The sequence below is a fragment of the Pantherophis guttatus genome, chromosome 1, assembly GCF_059756535.1.
Source record: "Pantherophis guttatus breed Tessera chromosome 1, ASM5975653v1, whole genome shotgun sequence".
NCBI lineage: Eukaryota > Metazoa > Chordata > Lepidosauria > Squamata > Colubridae > Pantherophis > Pantherophis guttatus.
In genome coordinates, this window is record NC_142063.1 from 242582216 (window position 1) to 242595823 (window position 13608).

The following is a 13608-nucleotide window of genomic DNA, read 5'->3' on the forward strand; positions in this document are numbered from 1 at the left end:
TTGCCGATCAGTTTCTCTTTTTAGTTATGTATCCGATGTTTTAAATATTTAAATGTTTCAGAATAAGAGTAATTAGTTATTCTTATTGATACTGTTTGCTCAATCCTCACTTCCCTTTTTTAAAAGCAACCGTCAGCGTTCTGGCCAACCGACAAGAGGTTGGTTTTTTTCCGGGCTGAATTAAGGGACTTTCCTTGAACCTTCGGGGCAAGTTTTTATACTCCCGAGGTCCTCAGGATTTTCCCTTTTATCTATTGACCTCTTCGTGGTCAATAGAGCTAAAAAAATTCAGCTTTCAGACCGAAAATTGGGACCTAGGAACGGAGCGCTGTCCCCTCGGTTCCTATCACGCTGACGTCACCCGGGAAAAATTACTACTAATCTTTGTTTCTAATAGAAGTAGCTCTAATCAAATTCTCAAATATAATTCTGAATTCCATGTAAAACATTTAGATCAATCTATTTGTGTATTTCCTTGATACATGGACCAAGTCCCAGAATTCTCAAGCCCATATGAACATTGCTAAGAATTCTAGGAATAGAGTTTCATAATATTTGGAATGGGATCAGGCTGGGAAAATTGGTTTATGCAGATAGTTTTACTTTAAATTATGGGTTAGGAGGTTTGATTATTTTGGTGTTGTTGGGGATGCTGCTACTGTTGTCACAGGTAGTCTTTGCTTAACGTCTGCTCATTCTTAACTTTGCTTAACGTCTGCTGTTCATATTTACGGTGGTGCTGAACAAATGGTACTTCTGACTGGATCTCATAGTTATGGCAATCACAGCATCCTGTGGTTATGTAATTGTCATCTAGGTGCTTGGTTACTGGCTCACCATTACAACATTTCAGTGTCAAATTATCACCATTTGTGATCTTCGCTGCTGGCTTCCAACAAGCAAAGTCAAACCAGAAGAAGACTGCAAATGGCAACCAAGTGATTTTATGCTTAACTACAGTGCATGATTCATTTAATCTTGGCAACCAGATATGCCAGAATTGCAGCTAAGTGTAATGGTCATGTGGTATTGCTCTTTAGGGTTATATTAGTTAATGAGGGAAATTCCTATCCCAATTACAAAAGTTAACTGAGGACTTCCTGTATTATTAATTTGGTAGAAAGAAAACGAATGAAAACTGGGATGATTAGCACTGAAATAAAACATGCTTCCCCAGCATAAAGCTGAATGGGTACTATGAATGAAAATGAAACTTGTTTAAAAGTATCTTGTTTCCTCATAATTAAAACAAACAAATCAGGATCAAATGTTCATAGTCAATTTCATGTGTACTGATGATTCTCTTCCTGGTGCTAGCCATAAGTTGGCAGTGAGTTATCTAGAAGTATAAAATCTGTCTGGTTGCCTCAAGATAGTCTTCAGACCTTGATTATTTAAGATTTAATCTTCCATTCTATTCAAGTCTGGGACTAGTAAAAACTTAAAAGTTTAAGTCCTAACCGAGGACCCAAGTGCTGTTAAAGTATTATTATTATTTGCAAAATTTAAAGGTATATGTAGGGATGAGTTTACTGAAATGATGGCTGCTTGAGTAATCTCTCTCTTTGGTTGTTTTTCCTAATGGGCATTCATAAGGGACAGTGGGGAGCAAATGACAAAGCATCTATCACCACATCACAACACAAACATCACCTCATTTGTATTTGTGTTCTCACAATTATGTAAGGAATGGGCTTGAATTATATAATGGCATATGGAAATGATGTTGGGTGATGGGCTAGGAGGAGAGATGCTGCTTAGGGAATGATCAGAAGATAGAGTGGGGAGCAGCTGTGTAAGAGGCAGGAACAGAAATTCAGACTGGAACCCCCCTAACTTATCAAGAGATGTTGGGAGATTTGTATTTTCAGACTCCCAAGATTTTACTAATGTAACCTTACAATAAAGTAGAATTAGGTCATTTGGTCATATTTCCTGCCTCATCCGCCTGAGTAAGCTAACAAATCATATCTTTTGGGATGTCATTTTGATGATATGTCTATTTGATGCGGACACACACATTTATACCAGTTTCTGAAATATCAACTTTTCTTACTACATGGCTGACAAATATAAAAACAAATTAAAATATATAAAAGCATAAAGTAAAGCTGATCATTCAATCAATAGCAATGGATAAAATATAAACTACAATTGTGGCTCTATTCTGTAACTCACAATCCATCAAACTGAGTAGTAAAAAAAAAAACACCACTAAAAAGGAACTAAGAGGGTAACATATTTTACATAATATAAGTAACTACAGTGATGATTCCTCTTTTCCTACTCCTGGTAGTCATGGACCATTAACCTCCTGGATGAAGGAAAAGTTGAATTAGAAAAGTTAGCAGTGCTGAATATCTGCAGTAGTATTTTCTATGTTTCTTTCCCTCAATACTCCATCAAGCGGTAAAATTCCTCCACCCTTTTGTATTCTTCAACCCATAGATATTAGTCTTGTTTAGATTACGAGTAATGTTCAGAAATGTTTATTGCCTAATTCCAGTTTGCCCTGAGGCCACTTTATATTGCTCAGGGATTCTTAATATGGTGAAAGTTATATTTCATTTGAAATTATGGTTGCAATATATTTGCACTTGCTCAGTGGAAGAATGCAGTTTTGCCTTCCAACCCCAGGCTTCAATCTTGTAGACAAATATACAGGAAAATAGTGTTAGTAATTTTGTTTCTTCTTTTTCTTTCCTTTTTTAAAGAGTGAAACGATGGCTCGCTAAAAATAGTTCCACCAGAGGGACAGATTGCTTTGGTATACACATTCGCCTAACAAAATAACTAGCACATTTTTTTTTCAAAGCTTATGAAAATCGCTATCTTCCAGATCTAAGATATATGCAAGAGGGATGAGTTTTAATTTTCAGGTAGCTGGAAGTTTTTTTTCCTGAAAAATCCCTTTTATATTTTATAAAATCAAATTATTTACTGTTCAGGTGTCCGGGGTAAAGGATGGTCATAACCAGATAAAAGGTAATCCTTGTCTCACAATCACAATTGAGTCCCAAATTTCTGTTGCTAAGTGAGACAGTTGTTAAGTGAGTTTTACCCCATTTTATTACCTTTCTTTCCACAATTGTTAAGTGAATCACTACAGTGGTTAAGTTAGTAACATGATTGTAAAGTGATTCTGGCTTCCCCATTGACTTTAACAGTTTTAAGAGTAACAGAGTTGGAAGGGACTTTGGAGCTTATCTAGTCCAACCCCCTGCTCACGCAGGAGACCTGTACTAGGGATTCAAACTGCCCGCCTCTGATCGACAAGCTCAGTGTCTTAGCCACTGAGCCACCTAGTCAGACTTTGCTTGACAGAAGGTTGCAAAAAGTGATCACATGACCCCGGGACGCTGTAACTGTCCTAAAGAAGAGCCAGTTGCCAAGCATCTGAATTTTGGTCACATGACCACGGGGATGTTGCAACCATTGTAATGGGAAAAACAATCATGCGTAATTTTTTTTCAGTGCCATTGCACCTTTGAACAGTCTCTAAAAGAATGGTTTTAAATTGAGGATTACCTATATATCAGTCTCTTCTTTCCCGAAACATAAAATATTTTTCCATGAAACTTTTTTTTGGATCAGTGCATAACATACAGTAGATCAACACAGAGAAAATCAACCTCTCCAAATCTAAGATACTTACTGTCTGGAGAGTTTAACATTGCTTATTTAGTTTTTTGGCACTTTCTAAGAAACACACAAGATGTTTGTGCCTCTGTCAACTCACATTTTAATATTGTTCTTGCGCTCATTTCACTGATAAGGTACCACCATATTCAAGGGGAGAAAAAAAAAAGGTAATGTTAGAATCTTTTATTCCTTACCATTCCTTTTATTCCTTACCTTACATAATAGGCACCAAGCAGTTCCATGAAATTAAATTATTTATTCTAAATCTAGGAGAGTTTAACAAAGTGTTAGGTGGGCAGCTGCAATGACCCCTTCCTCCATCCAGCTCATATTAAATACATTGCAATCAGCGTCTCTAACAGAATACCAACCACTTAACCCGGTGGTCCCCAACCTTTTGGGCACCAGAAACCAATTCCATGGAGAGAGGCTTTTCCATGGACCAGAGGAGGAGTGCTTTCGTGTGCTGCCTGCATCCCACTTATTTGTGCAGCCTGGTGTCTGGCATGCCCCGGTGCCAATCCATAAACCGGGGGTTGGGGACCTCTGACTTAACCAATCACTCATGTCCCTCCCGATGTCATCCCATATAAGGAACTTCCTTCGTTCCTTGCCAGGGCCTCTAACTTTTGTGAAAATACATTTGTCTAAGAAGAAACTATCGTTGGAATGTATCTGGGGTGCTATTCAGCAGGTTCTGACAGGTTCCGGAGAACCGGTAGCGGAAATTTTGAGTAGTTTGGAGAACCGGCAAATACAACCAACCTCTGGCTGGTCCCAGAGTGGGGTGGGAATGGAGATTCTGCAATATCATTCCCCCAGGAGTGGGGTGGGAATGGAGATTTTGCAGTATCCTTCCCCTGCCACGCCCTCCAAGCCACACCACACCCGCCAAGCCACGCCCACAGAACCGGTAGTAAAAAAAATTGAATTCCACCACTGAATGTATCCCTTGTGTCACTTCCCTACTTTCAATGTCTGTGAACAATGAAATGTAAGAAGGCCAACAAATCTTAAAGATAACAAAAGGAGCCATGGTGTCTGAACCTTAATAAAGCTGAAAATCTCAAATATAATATTCAAATACTATATTATATAAAATACTATAAGAGTAAAATGTGACCACTGATTAGTTCTTTATCTCTTATCAGAAATCTTTTCTGTATTTCATTGGATCTCTGTGACTGAACACTGTTTATTTGGAGACTCTATGAATTGATTTACTAATGTTTTCTCCAAATCAAATGATGTATCTCTAATACAATACACAAACTCTCACATGCATTGAATGCTTCCTTGGCACCCTCTCGTAATGAATACCTGTTTCTTCAGTCTCCTCTGATTGCAAAGTGATTTGCATAGTTTAATTAGGTGTGGTGAAAGTGACAATTAAAGTCACAGTAACAACAAAAAAAGTGGACACAATAGCTGCTACAATGGATGTGGGTAACATTTTTTTAATATCCTATAATACAATGCATAGACATTATAAGGTATAAAAAAACATGAATGGTCAGCTCTACTTAAAATCTTTTCAGCTAATACCAGCTGCCACTACAGACAAGGATCCATCAAGAAGAGGGTGAAATTTCACCCTCTGGTTAGGAATAAACCTTCTGTCTCTAGAAACATGACTGCTGTCTTTGAAGAAAAAGATAAACTGTTTAAAAATAATAAACCAAATGACATAAATAGAAATGAGCAATATTTGCAGATGTCCAAAATGCAGTATAAAAATATTTAAGTAGCAATTAACATCTGGGAGAAAAATGGTGAGAAAGAGAAAGAAATGGGGGCTATTAGAATGCTTTTACTTATGGGTTTTTAAATCCTTTTTTTAAAAAAAAATATAACCACTTCAACCTTCACTCTCGCAAAGTTGTAGAAGATGCTGCTAAAGTTAGACAGGATGTTTAATTCTGACTCCACCTCATTTTTATGATAAGTGATATGATTAGATTAATATATTTTTCAAGCTTGAGGACTAGCAATCAACTACTAGATGTTATTCCCTGCCCAAGTTCAGAGCTATTTTGAAATCAGTGAATTACTGGTGTTTATGACATTCTAATTCACCTCATTTAATTAAACTCATTATGTTGCAGTTGACATGAAATGGCCTTCTACCATATTTTTAAAAGATGCAATTTCTCAAAAATTATTAAAAGAATCCTTCAGCCATTTCAGCAGAATTCCATCAAGAACTCAAATGATACTTTAATCAGGTCCTTTCAGCCATCTCTGCCAATTTCTGTTTTGTTTAGGTGTTTGTAGTAGGTAGATTTGTAGTTACTGTTTGTTTTCCAACTCAAAATGATCTAAATCAAAATTACATTTAATGTGTGCCTGCAAAAGCAAGGAAACCTAAGATGGGATGGATTGGTCCAGCTGACTCTTGATACGGGTTTCTAGCAGCTTTCCCCTTAATCAGTATTACAACTGAGGAGAGCATCTTTAGTAAACACTGCCACCAGCTACTTTTTTCCCAATGAAATCCTCTCTACTACCAAGCTACTAAGTAAAATGTCTATGGAGATTCTCAGTCATCCAGGTCATGGTTGTCCCAAAGATGTTTTTTCAAGAGGCAACTGGATTTATAATCCTTGCAGACAGCTGGTCATTTGTATTCTTTTAGAGAGTGGTTGAAGCCATTTGGAGGTTTGTCTGTGACCTCATGGTCACCTGGGTAGTGCAAATGGGTATGGAGCCTTCTTAGAACTACTGAAAGGACTGTGTTGTGGACTAGAGATAGATGATATCGTATCCCTCCCTCTCTGTTGAGAGAGGGCTGTGCAGTACACATTAATAAAGACAGAAGCCTTAACATTGAAGTTTACAGAAAACCCAAGCACAGAGATCAATATTTACAATTTGATTCTCACCACTGATGGAGCACAAAATGGGAATTATCAGAAGCCTACACCACTGAGCTGAAGGCCTGCCTACCAGCAAAGATGGGAAAGGAAAAAAAACCTGAAACACATCAAGAAAGTCCTCAGAACATGTGGCTAGCCCAAGTGGCCCTTCATCAAATCCCCAAAAAGACCCAGCAGGAGTTCCTCCAAATAGACAAAGAAAAGAACAATAAACAAAGCAATGTTGTCATTCCATACATTGCGGGAATATCTGAAAAGCTCAGGAGGATCTCCAGCCAACACAACATATATGTACACTTTGAAATACACCGAGGCAGAAGCTTGTCCACCCCAGGGCTAAAACTCCCAGACACAAACTGAGCAATGTGTTGTATGCAATAAAATGCAGTGAGTCCTGTGAAGATCTGTACATTGGGGAAACAAAACTACCACTTCATAAAAGCATGGCACAACATAGGAGAACAAACCCATCAGGATAAGATTCAGCAGTCCATCTGCATTTAAAAGACAAAGGTCACTCTTTTGAAGACAGCAAAGTCCACATTTTGGACAGACAGGACTGCTGGTTTGAAAGAAGAATCAAAGAGGCCATCTATGCCAAAGCTGAATAGCCCTCTCTCAACGGGGGGGGGGGGGAGATACAATATCATCTATCTCAAGTCTACAACACAATCCTTTCAATAGTTTCAAGAAGGCTCCACACTCAATTGTACTATTCCGGTGACCCTGACAACACAGAGAAACCTCCAGGTGACCTCAATGACTCTAGAAGAATGCAAATGACCAGCTGTCTGCAAGGAGTATAAATCCTTCCATTCCCCATCATCCAGTCAGAGCTGAAGAAACTTCATGGATCAGAAGTGAAATGACTTCAAAGAAAGTCCAGTTGCCTCTTGAAAAAGTACCTTTGGGACAAGTTACTAAGTACGTGAAGTGGCAAGATGGTAATGGTCTTCTCATAGTTTTCTTCCTATTGTAGCCTGACTGTATGGAGAGATGTATGTGCTAAGGTAAAAATCCTTTCAGAATAAGACTCATTGATTCAATTAAAATTCAAGTCTTTATTGTGTATATGAAGAACTAAAGTGGAATTGAAAAAAAAAAGAGAGAGAAAAGGGAGAGAAAGAGAAAGTAACATGCTTTCTAAATAGATTATCTCAGCCATTGCTCCTTCATCCAGGAACATGAATGTATCTACACCAGGGATGTCAAACTCAATTTCATTGAGGACCACATCAGGGTTGTGTTTGACTGTGAGGGGCTGGGGTGGGCGTGGCCAGCTCGACGTCATTTGTGTCGGGGTGCCAGTGGTGGCCAGAGTGCTCTGCCAGCAAAAATGGGCTCCCGAGCTCTGTTTTCAGCAACAACGGCCTCCTGCAACCCTCCGCCAGTGAAAATGGAGTGTGGCCCTCCCGAACTCCATTTTCATTGGCAGAGGCACTGAGGGCCAGTCCGCTGTTTCCAGGGTGGCCCCATGGGCCAGATCTAAGCACCCTGTGCCTGTGGGCCATATGCAGCCCGCGGGCCTTGAATTTGACATCCCTGATCTATATAGAACAAAGTAGAGCAAAAGCACCGCAGCTGAAATATTATTTCTACAAATCAGAGCCTGAATTCTCATCAGCATCCAGCTATTTTGTAGTGTGATAGAATTTTTCCTGAATTTTAACCCATCCTGTGGATTGTGGCACTGCTTACCTTTGGGCCAGTTTGGGAAGAGATACATGGAAGGAAGCAAATAAGCAGAGACTGTAGATCTGTGTCTCCCTCTTTTTGGATTGGCTCTTTCATATTTGATTTTTATGAGTTTTGAATGTTTTGCCCATTTATTTGTACTGACAGAGATCAGGTATTCTTTTAGCCCTTTCAGAACCCAAACTACTTCTAATGGGAATCCTCTCATTATTTGTATTTACATACTTTACAGGAAAAATAAGTTTTCTAGGAGCCTAAAAACAAGTTCAGAGATAGTATGCAACTATGAGGCTGCAAGTTGACCACTTGTATGTATATTAGTACAACGTAAATCCTTGGCACAAGATCCTTGGAGCTGCTTTATTGGAAACACAGCTGCATTCATGTTGTGCATTTCCAGTACATGTAGAATTCTTGAATGCAGAGAAAAATGCAGCCTAAAACAGCATAAGTATGTGCAAAGCTAACACTGAAATTGCATTAAAGCTTGCCAGCTTGGATAAAGAGATCACTTTAGTGAGCTAGTGAGCTAGTGCCAGTTTTGTGGATTAATCTTCAAGATTGGTACTGGAAATCAAATATCTCCCACATCTAACTCTTCACAGCTCTTAGACAAAACAATAAACTAAAATAAACCCCAAACACTTGTAAATGTGTTGTATATTGGAAACTATATTGCTTCCTTTCTTATTTGAGGATCTATGCTGGACATCTTACGTAGTATATTAATAAGGCTATTATAAATAAGAATAATTACTGTATGTCTGTAAGAGAAATAATCATATTTGGATTCATCAGTTTGTTAATTTTTAGAAAGAAATACTTGTTAGTTTGGAGGCCTTAGAACTATCTCTCCCCCTGCATATTTATATTATGTTGATTTTTTTTAACCCATTAAATTAGTAACTCAAGAATAGATTATATCATCAGTAGGATCAAGAAGTATCTATTTATCTGACTTGTACTGTTTTAGATTGTAGACAAGGGACTGCAGTCTGAATTCTGTCTTATAAAATATTCTTCTGACAATTAGAAAGCATTTTAAAAAGCAAGATTCCACCTAGTTGAGAGATATTCAAGAATATAATCAGCAACCTAAAGGTGTCTTTGTCTGATTTTTTTTAAGGAAGAGGCTTGGTTCCTTCTGTTAGAAATGTGCTCTAACTCTTGATCTCCTGCATTAAGCAAAGTTGTATAGACTATTAGACTTTTTCAGAATCCTTTCTTGAATGTAACCCTCTCCATTATTCACCCCTTATTAGGCTGTATCTTATGATGGTATCATATTCTTCCGCTATTCAGCTGTCTTTTTTTTATTTGTTGTTCCATAATTGGTTTTTCTTTGTGGAGAATGTAATTGGTTGTGTCTGTAGCATAAGTTGTAATTATCATTCTCAGAACAGAATAATGATTATTTTGAGGTTTTTCTATCTGGGTATTTAGCATCTTGTCCTAATTCTTGAAACACAGTGAGATCTGAATCAATTCCATCTTAAGTGGTTAAACTTTTATTTTTATCAGCTTACAATGCTATTTGCAGCTTTGATGACACAGAAGTTATCAGAGGAACTTATGAAACATTCATCTTTGCTTCTACATCTTGATATTATTTGGTTGTGTTATTCCAAATTGCTTCTCAAGTTTGCAGCTTTGATGTAAATAAGGTTCGAAAGACAACATGAAATCCTGTTTTTAAACAGCCTGTGAAGTTTTCTTGTTGTTGTTCAAAAGTTATCTAATGAAGTGGAACAGTGAGACATTCAGCATGGATAAAAGAAAGTGCATCCTTAATCCTTGAAATCTGATGGTACAAGTTATAAGGATGGATCTTAACTTAAGCAGTTCAAAAAGAGTTAGAGAAGATAATGTAATCATCTGTCTCTGAATACTAATTGCTGGATGATATGGGCAGGAGAAAAGTCTTGTACTCATTACTTGTTTATGGGCTTTTCACAGATATCTGCCTAGCTTTTCTAAGGATGGAGGAATTGCTAAAAGGATTGTTCTGATCTTGTACACATTTTCTTACCTTCTAAAAGATAATGTAGATATCAAGTGAGTAATCTTTAATCTGATAACGAGGGAGCGAGGAATGTACAGTTAACCGTAATGACATTCTAGTCACATTGCATTATTTCACATCCTAGCTCAGTGATCTTTTCTGCATGTATGCATGTATGCACGTATGCATTTATTTTTTACAGGACTTGCAGTTGACAGATATGGAGGTCATGAACTGACTCTTGCCTTGGCTATGTGCCCTGTGTAGAAATTATATGATGGATGAAAGGAAGGATCAATCTCCAGTACTGTTAACAGAATAATAGAGTTGTAAGGGATCTTGGAGGTCCTTTAGTCTAACCCCATGCTCAAGCAGGAGAGCCTATATCATCCCAGACAAGTGGTTGTCCAGACTCTTCTTAAAAGTCTCCAGTGATGAAACACCCACAATTTCTGAAGGCAATTCTGGTTAATTGTTCTCACTGTTAGGAAATTTCTCCTTAGTTCTACTGTAGGTTGCTTCTCTCCTTGATTGGTTTCCATCCATTAGTTTGTTGTTAGATTGCCTTAGATGTACTTTGAAGTAAAAAATGTTATTGATGTCTCTCTCTCCATTTTTATAGGGGGTATTTTTGAATGTGTGGAATCTGGTCCAACTGGAGCAATGGGAGCAGAAGAATTGGCCTTCCGATTTGCTGTGAACACAATCAACCGAAACAGGACCCTGCTGCCAAATACTACATTAACATATGACACTCAGAAAATTAATCTCTACGATAGTTTTGAAGCATCTAAAAAAGGTATGCTTTAGAAAGTCTTGGAGTTTGGTTGCCAGATGTCTGGGCAGTCTAAACGTTTAATAGAATAAAGAGGCAAGCAAATTAGCAAATCCAGAAATCTATTTAATGAGAGTTCACATCAGGCCAATATGGTGAAAATACATCTCAGTGAAGTGCCACATGTCTGTTACAGTTTCTACTGCACATCAGTTGTGCAAAATGCTAAACAAGCATTATTCGTTCATTCTTGGTAGCAGAGGTGGGTTTCAGCAGGTTCTGACCAGTTCTGGAGAACCGGTAGTGAAAATTTTGAGTAGTTTAGAGAACTGGTAGTAAAAATTCTGATTGGCCCCGCCCCCATCTATTCTCTGCCTCCCAAGTCCTAGCTAATCGGGAGGAAATGGAGATTTTACAGTATCCTTCCTCTGCCACATCCACCAAGCCATGCCACGCCCACCAAGCCATGCCCACAGAACCGGTAATAAATGTTTTGAAACCCACCCCTGCTTGGTACCAATCTATAGATGGCCTGCCAAAATTCAGTTGTAGAAGGAGATGAGAAAAATGAACTTTTCTGATTCAGAAAAGTTTGTTCAGTCATGTTAATCAGCCTGACCCTTAATATCAGCTGTAGATCAACACTTTACAAAGCCGTACAGTATATGAATGAAAAAAAAAATCATTTTTCTGATGCAGCATTTAATTAGTTAAATTTCCTGTGACCCAAACTTCAGGTGTGAACGTTTTCTGTATTTAACTCTATTGCTGTTTAAATATACTGCTCTGTACTACAAGAGTAAGGAACTTGAAGTCCTTCACAGAATAGTAACTGACACTTCTAGAAAGCCCAGTCAACATGATCAGTAGTGATGAATGTCCAGGATTGTAATTTGGCAAAATCTAAAGGGCTACACATTCGTTTTAAAGCAAATTTCAGGGGCACCGGGGTGGACCCTGTGAGATAGATATCACTAATACACTGTTTGTTTTTTTAAAATTTCTTTCTTTAATCCCATTTATTCATCATTCCTGACAGGTGGTTCTTCAACTTGTAAATATCTCCAAGAACAGGAATGTTCATCACCATCTAATGTAATTTGCAAGGCAATCTGCTCCATTTTTGAACAAATTTTGCTATTAGGAAATTTTGATTTCAATTTGAATTCTACATTCTTAGAATTTAAACTTTTCTGGAACAACTTTGAACTGTTCTGTCCTGCCTTCTATGTGACAATTCATTGATATTTTAAAATAAGTATCATATATCTCTGGGTCATTTGTTTTTCAAGGTAAAAAGTTATATTATCTTCAACACTTCTGACAAGATTTTCATCCAAAGCTCTTAGCATCTTGGTCAGTCTTCTCTGGATAAGTTTTTATGTCCCCACTAAACTGTACTACCTAGAAAAGCATGCAGTATTTTGCCTGAGATCTGACTAGGGCAGAATGGAAATGAAAAAAAAAAAAAGATTTATTTTGATCCTGACATTGTAATTCTATTGATTCAGCCTAAGGTTGATTATGCTTTTCCACAGTGATATTACTGTACACTGGTGGCTGATATTCAGCTCGCGATCTAAGAGGTCTAGATTAATTTTACATGTTTGGCTGCCCAGTACAATCCCCTTCGTGTCTTTGATAGTTAGGTTCTGCTTTTCTTCCTGATGAAATTTATCTTACTTAGTTACTGGTTACTTGGTTTAAATGGTTTTTATTTATTTCTTCTGCTTTTTCTAATTTCCTTTCTATTCCTGCTTCTTTTGTTGTTGTTAGTTGCGAAGTCATGTCCGACCCATTGTGACCCCATGGACAACGTTCCTCCAGGCCTTCCTGTTCTCTACCATCCTCTGAAGTCCATTTAAGCTCACACTTACCACTTCAGTGACTCCATCCAGCCACCTCGTTCTCTGTCGGCCCCTTCTTCTTTTGCCCTCAATCTTTCCCAGCATTAGGTTCTTCTCCAATGAGTCCTTCCTTCTCATTAGGTGGCCAAAATATTTGAGTTTCATCTTCAGGATCTGGCCTTCTAAAGAGCAGTCAGGGTTGATCTCCTCTAGGACTGACTGATTTGATCGCCTTGCAGTCCAAGGGACTTGCAGGAGTCTTCTCTAGCACCATAGTTCAAAGGCCTCAATTCTTTAGTGCTCAGCCTTTCTTATGGTCCAACTTTCACAGCCATACATTGCAACTGGGAAAACCATAGCCTTGACTATAACCTGCTTCTTTACATCATCTAAAATTTTGATAATGTTTTAAATTTTGATATTTATTTTGGTAACATTTTTTCTAACATCATCCAAATAGTTTATAAATTTCTTGAGTAGCCAGGTCCAACCTTGGAGTCCTGTGTTAGACTGTTTGACATTCCAGCTTGATATGAAATCATTGGAATATGCCTGTTGGATATGATTGTTCAACCAACACAAAATAGAAGGGGAAAAAAAGCAAAACATAAAAATCCATGCATTGTCAAAAAAAATTTCTCGGTCATTATTTTAAAAGCAATAAAAGTATAAATTAAAAAAAAAAAAAACAGGCCATGGAGGAAAATCTGTTGAAAAACTGCCCCTCCAGTCCTACCAGTCTCTTTTTCTCATAAATGGTGCAACACTACA

At 37.9% G+C, this 13608-nt stretch overlaps 1 protein-coding gene across 3 annotated transcripts in view; it reads left to right on the forward strand.

The window, feature by feature from the left end:
• GRIK2 (glutamate ionotropic receptor kainate type subunit 2) overlaps positions 1-13608 on the forward strand; it is a 522039-nt gene that overhangs the window by 206743 nt on the left and 301688 nt on the right. For all 3 annotated transcript variants that reach the window (XM_087882606.1, XM_034409067.3, XM_087882605.1), the window contains one exon: positions 10838-11014. In XM_087882606.1, the coding sequence (XP_087738732.1) occupies positions 10838-11014 (177 nt within the window). The remainder of the gene's footprint in view (positions 1-10837; positions 11015-13608) is intronic.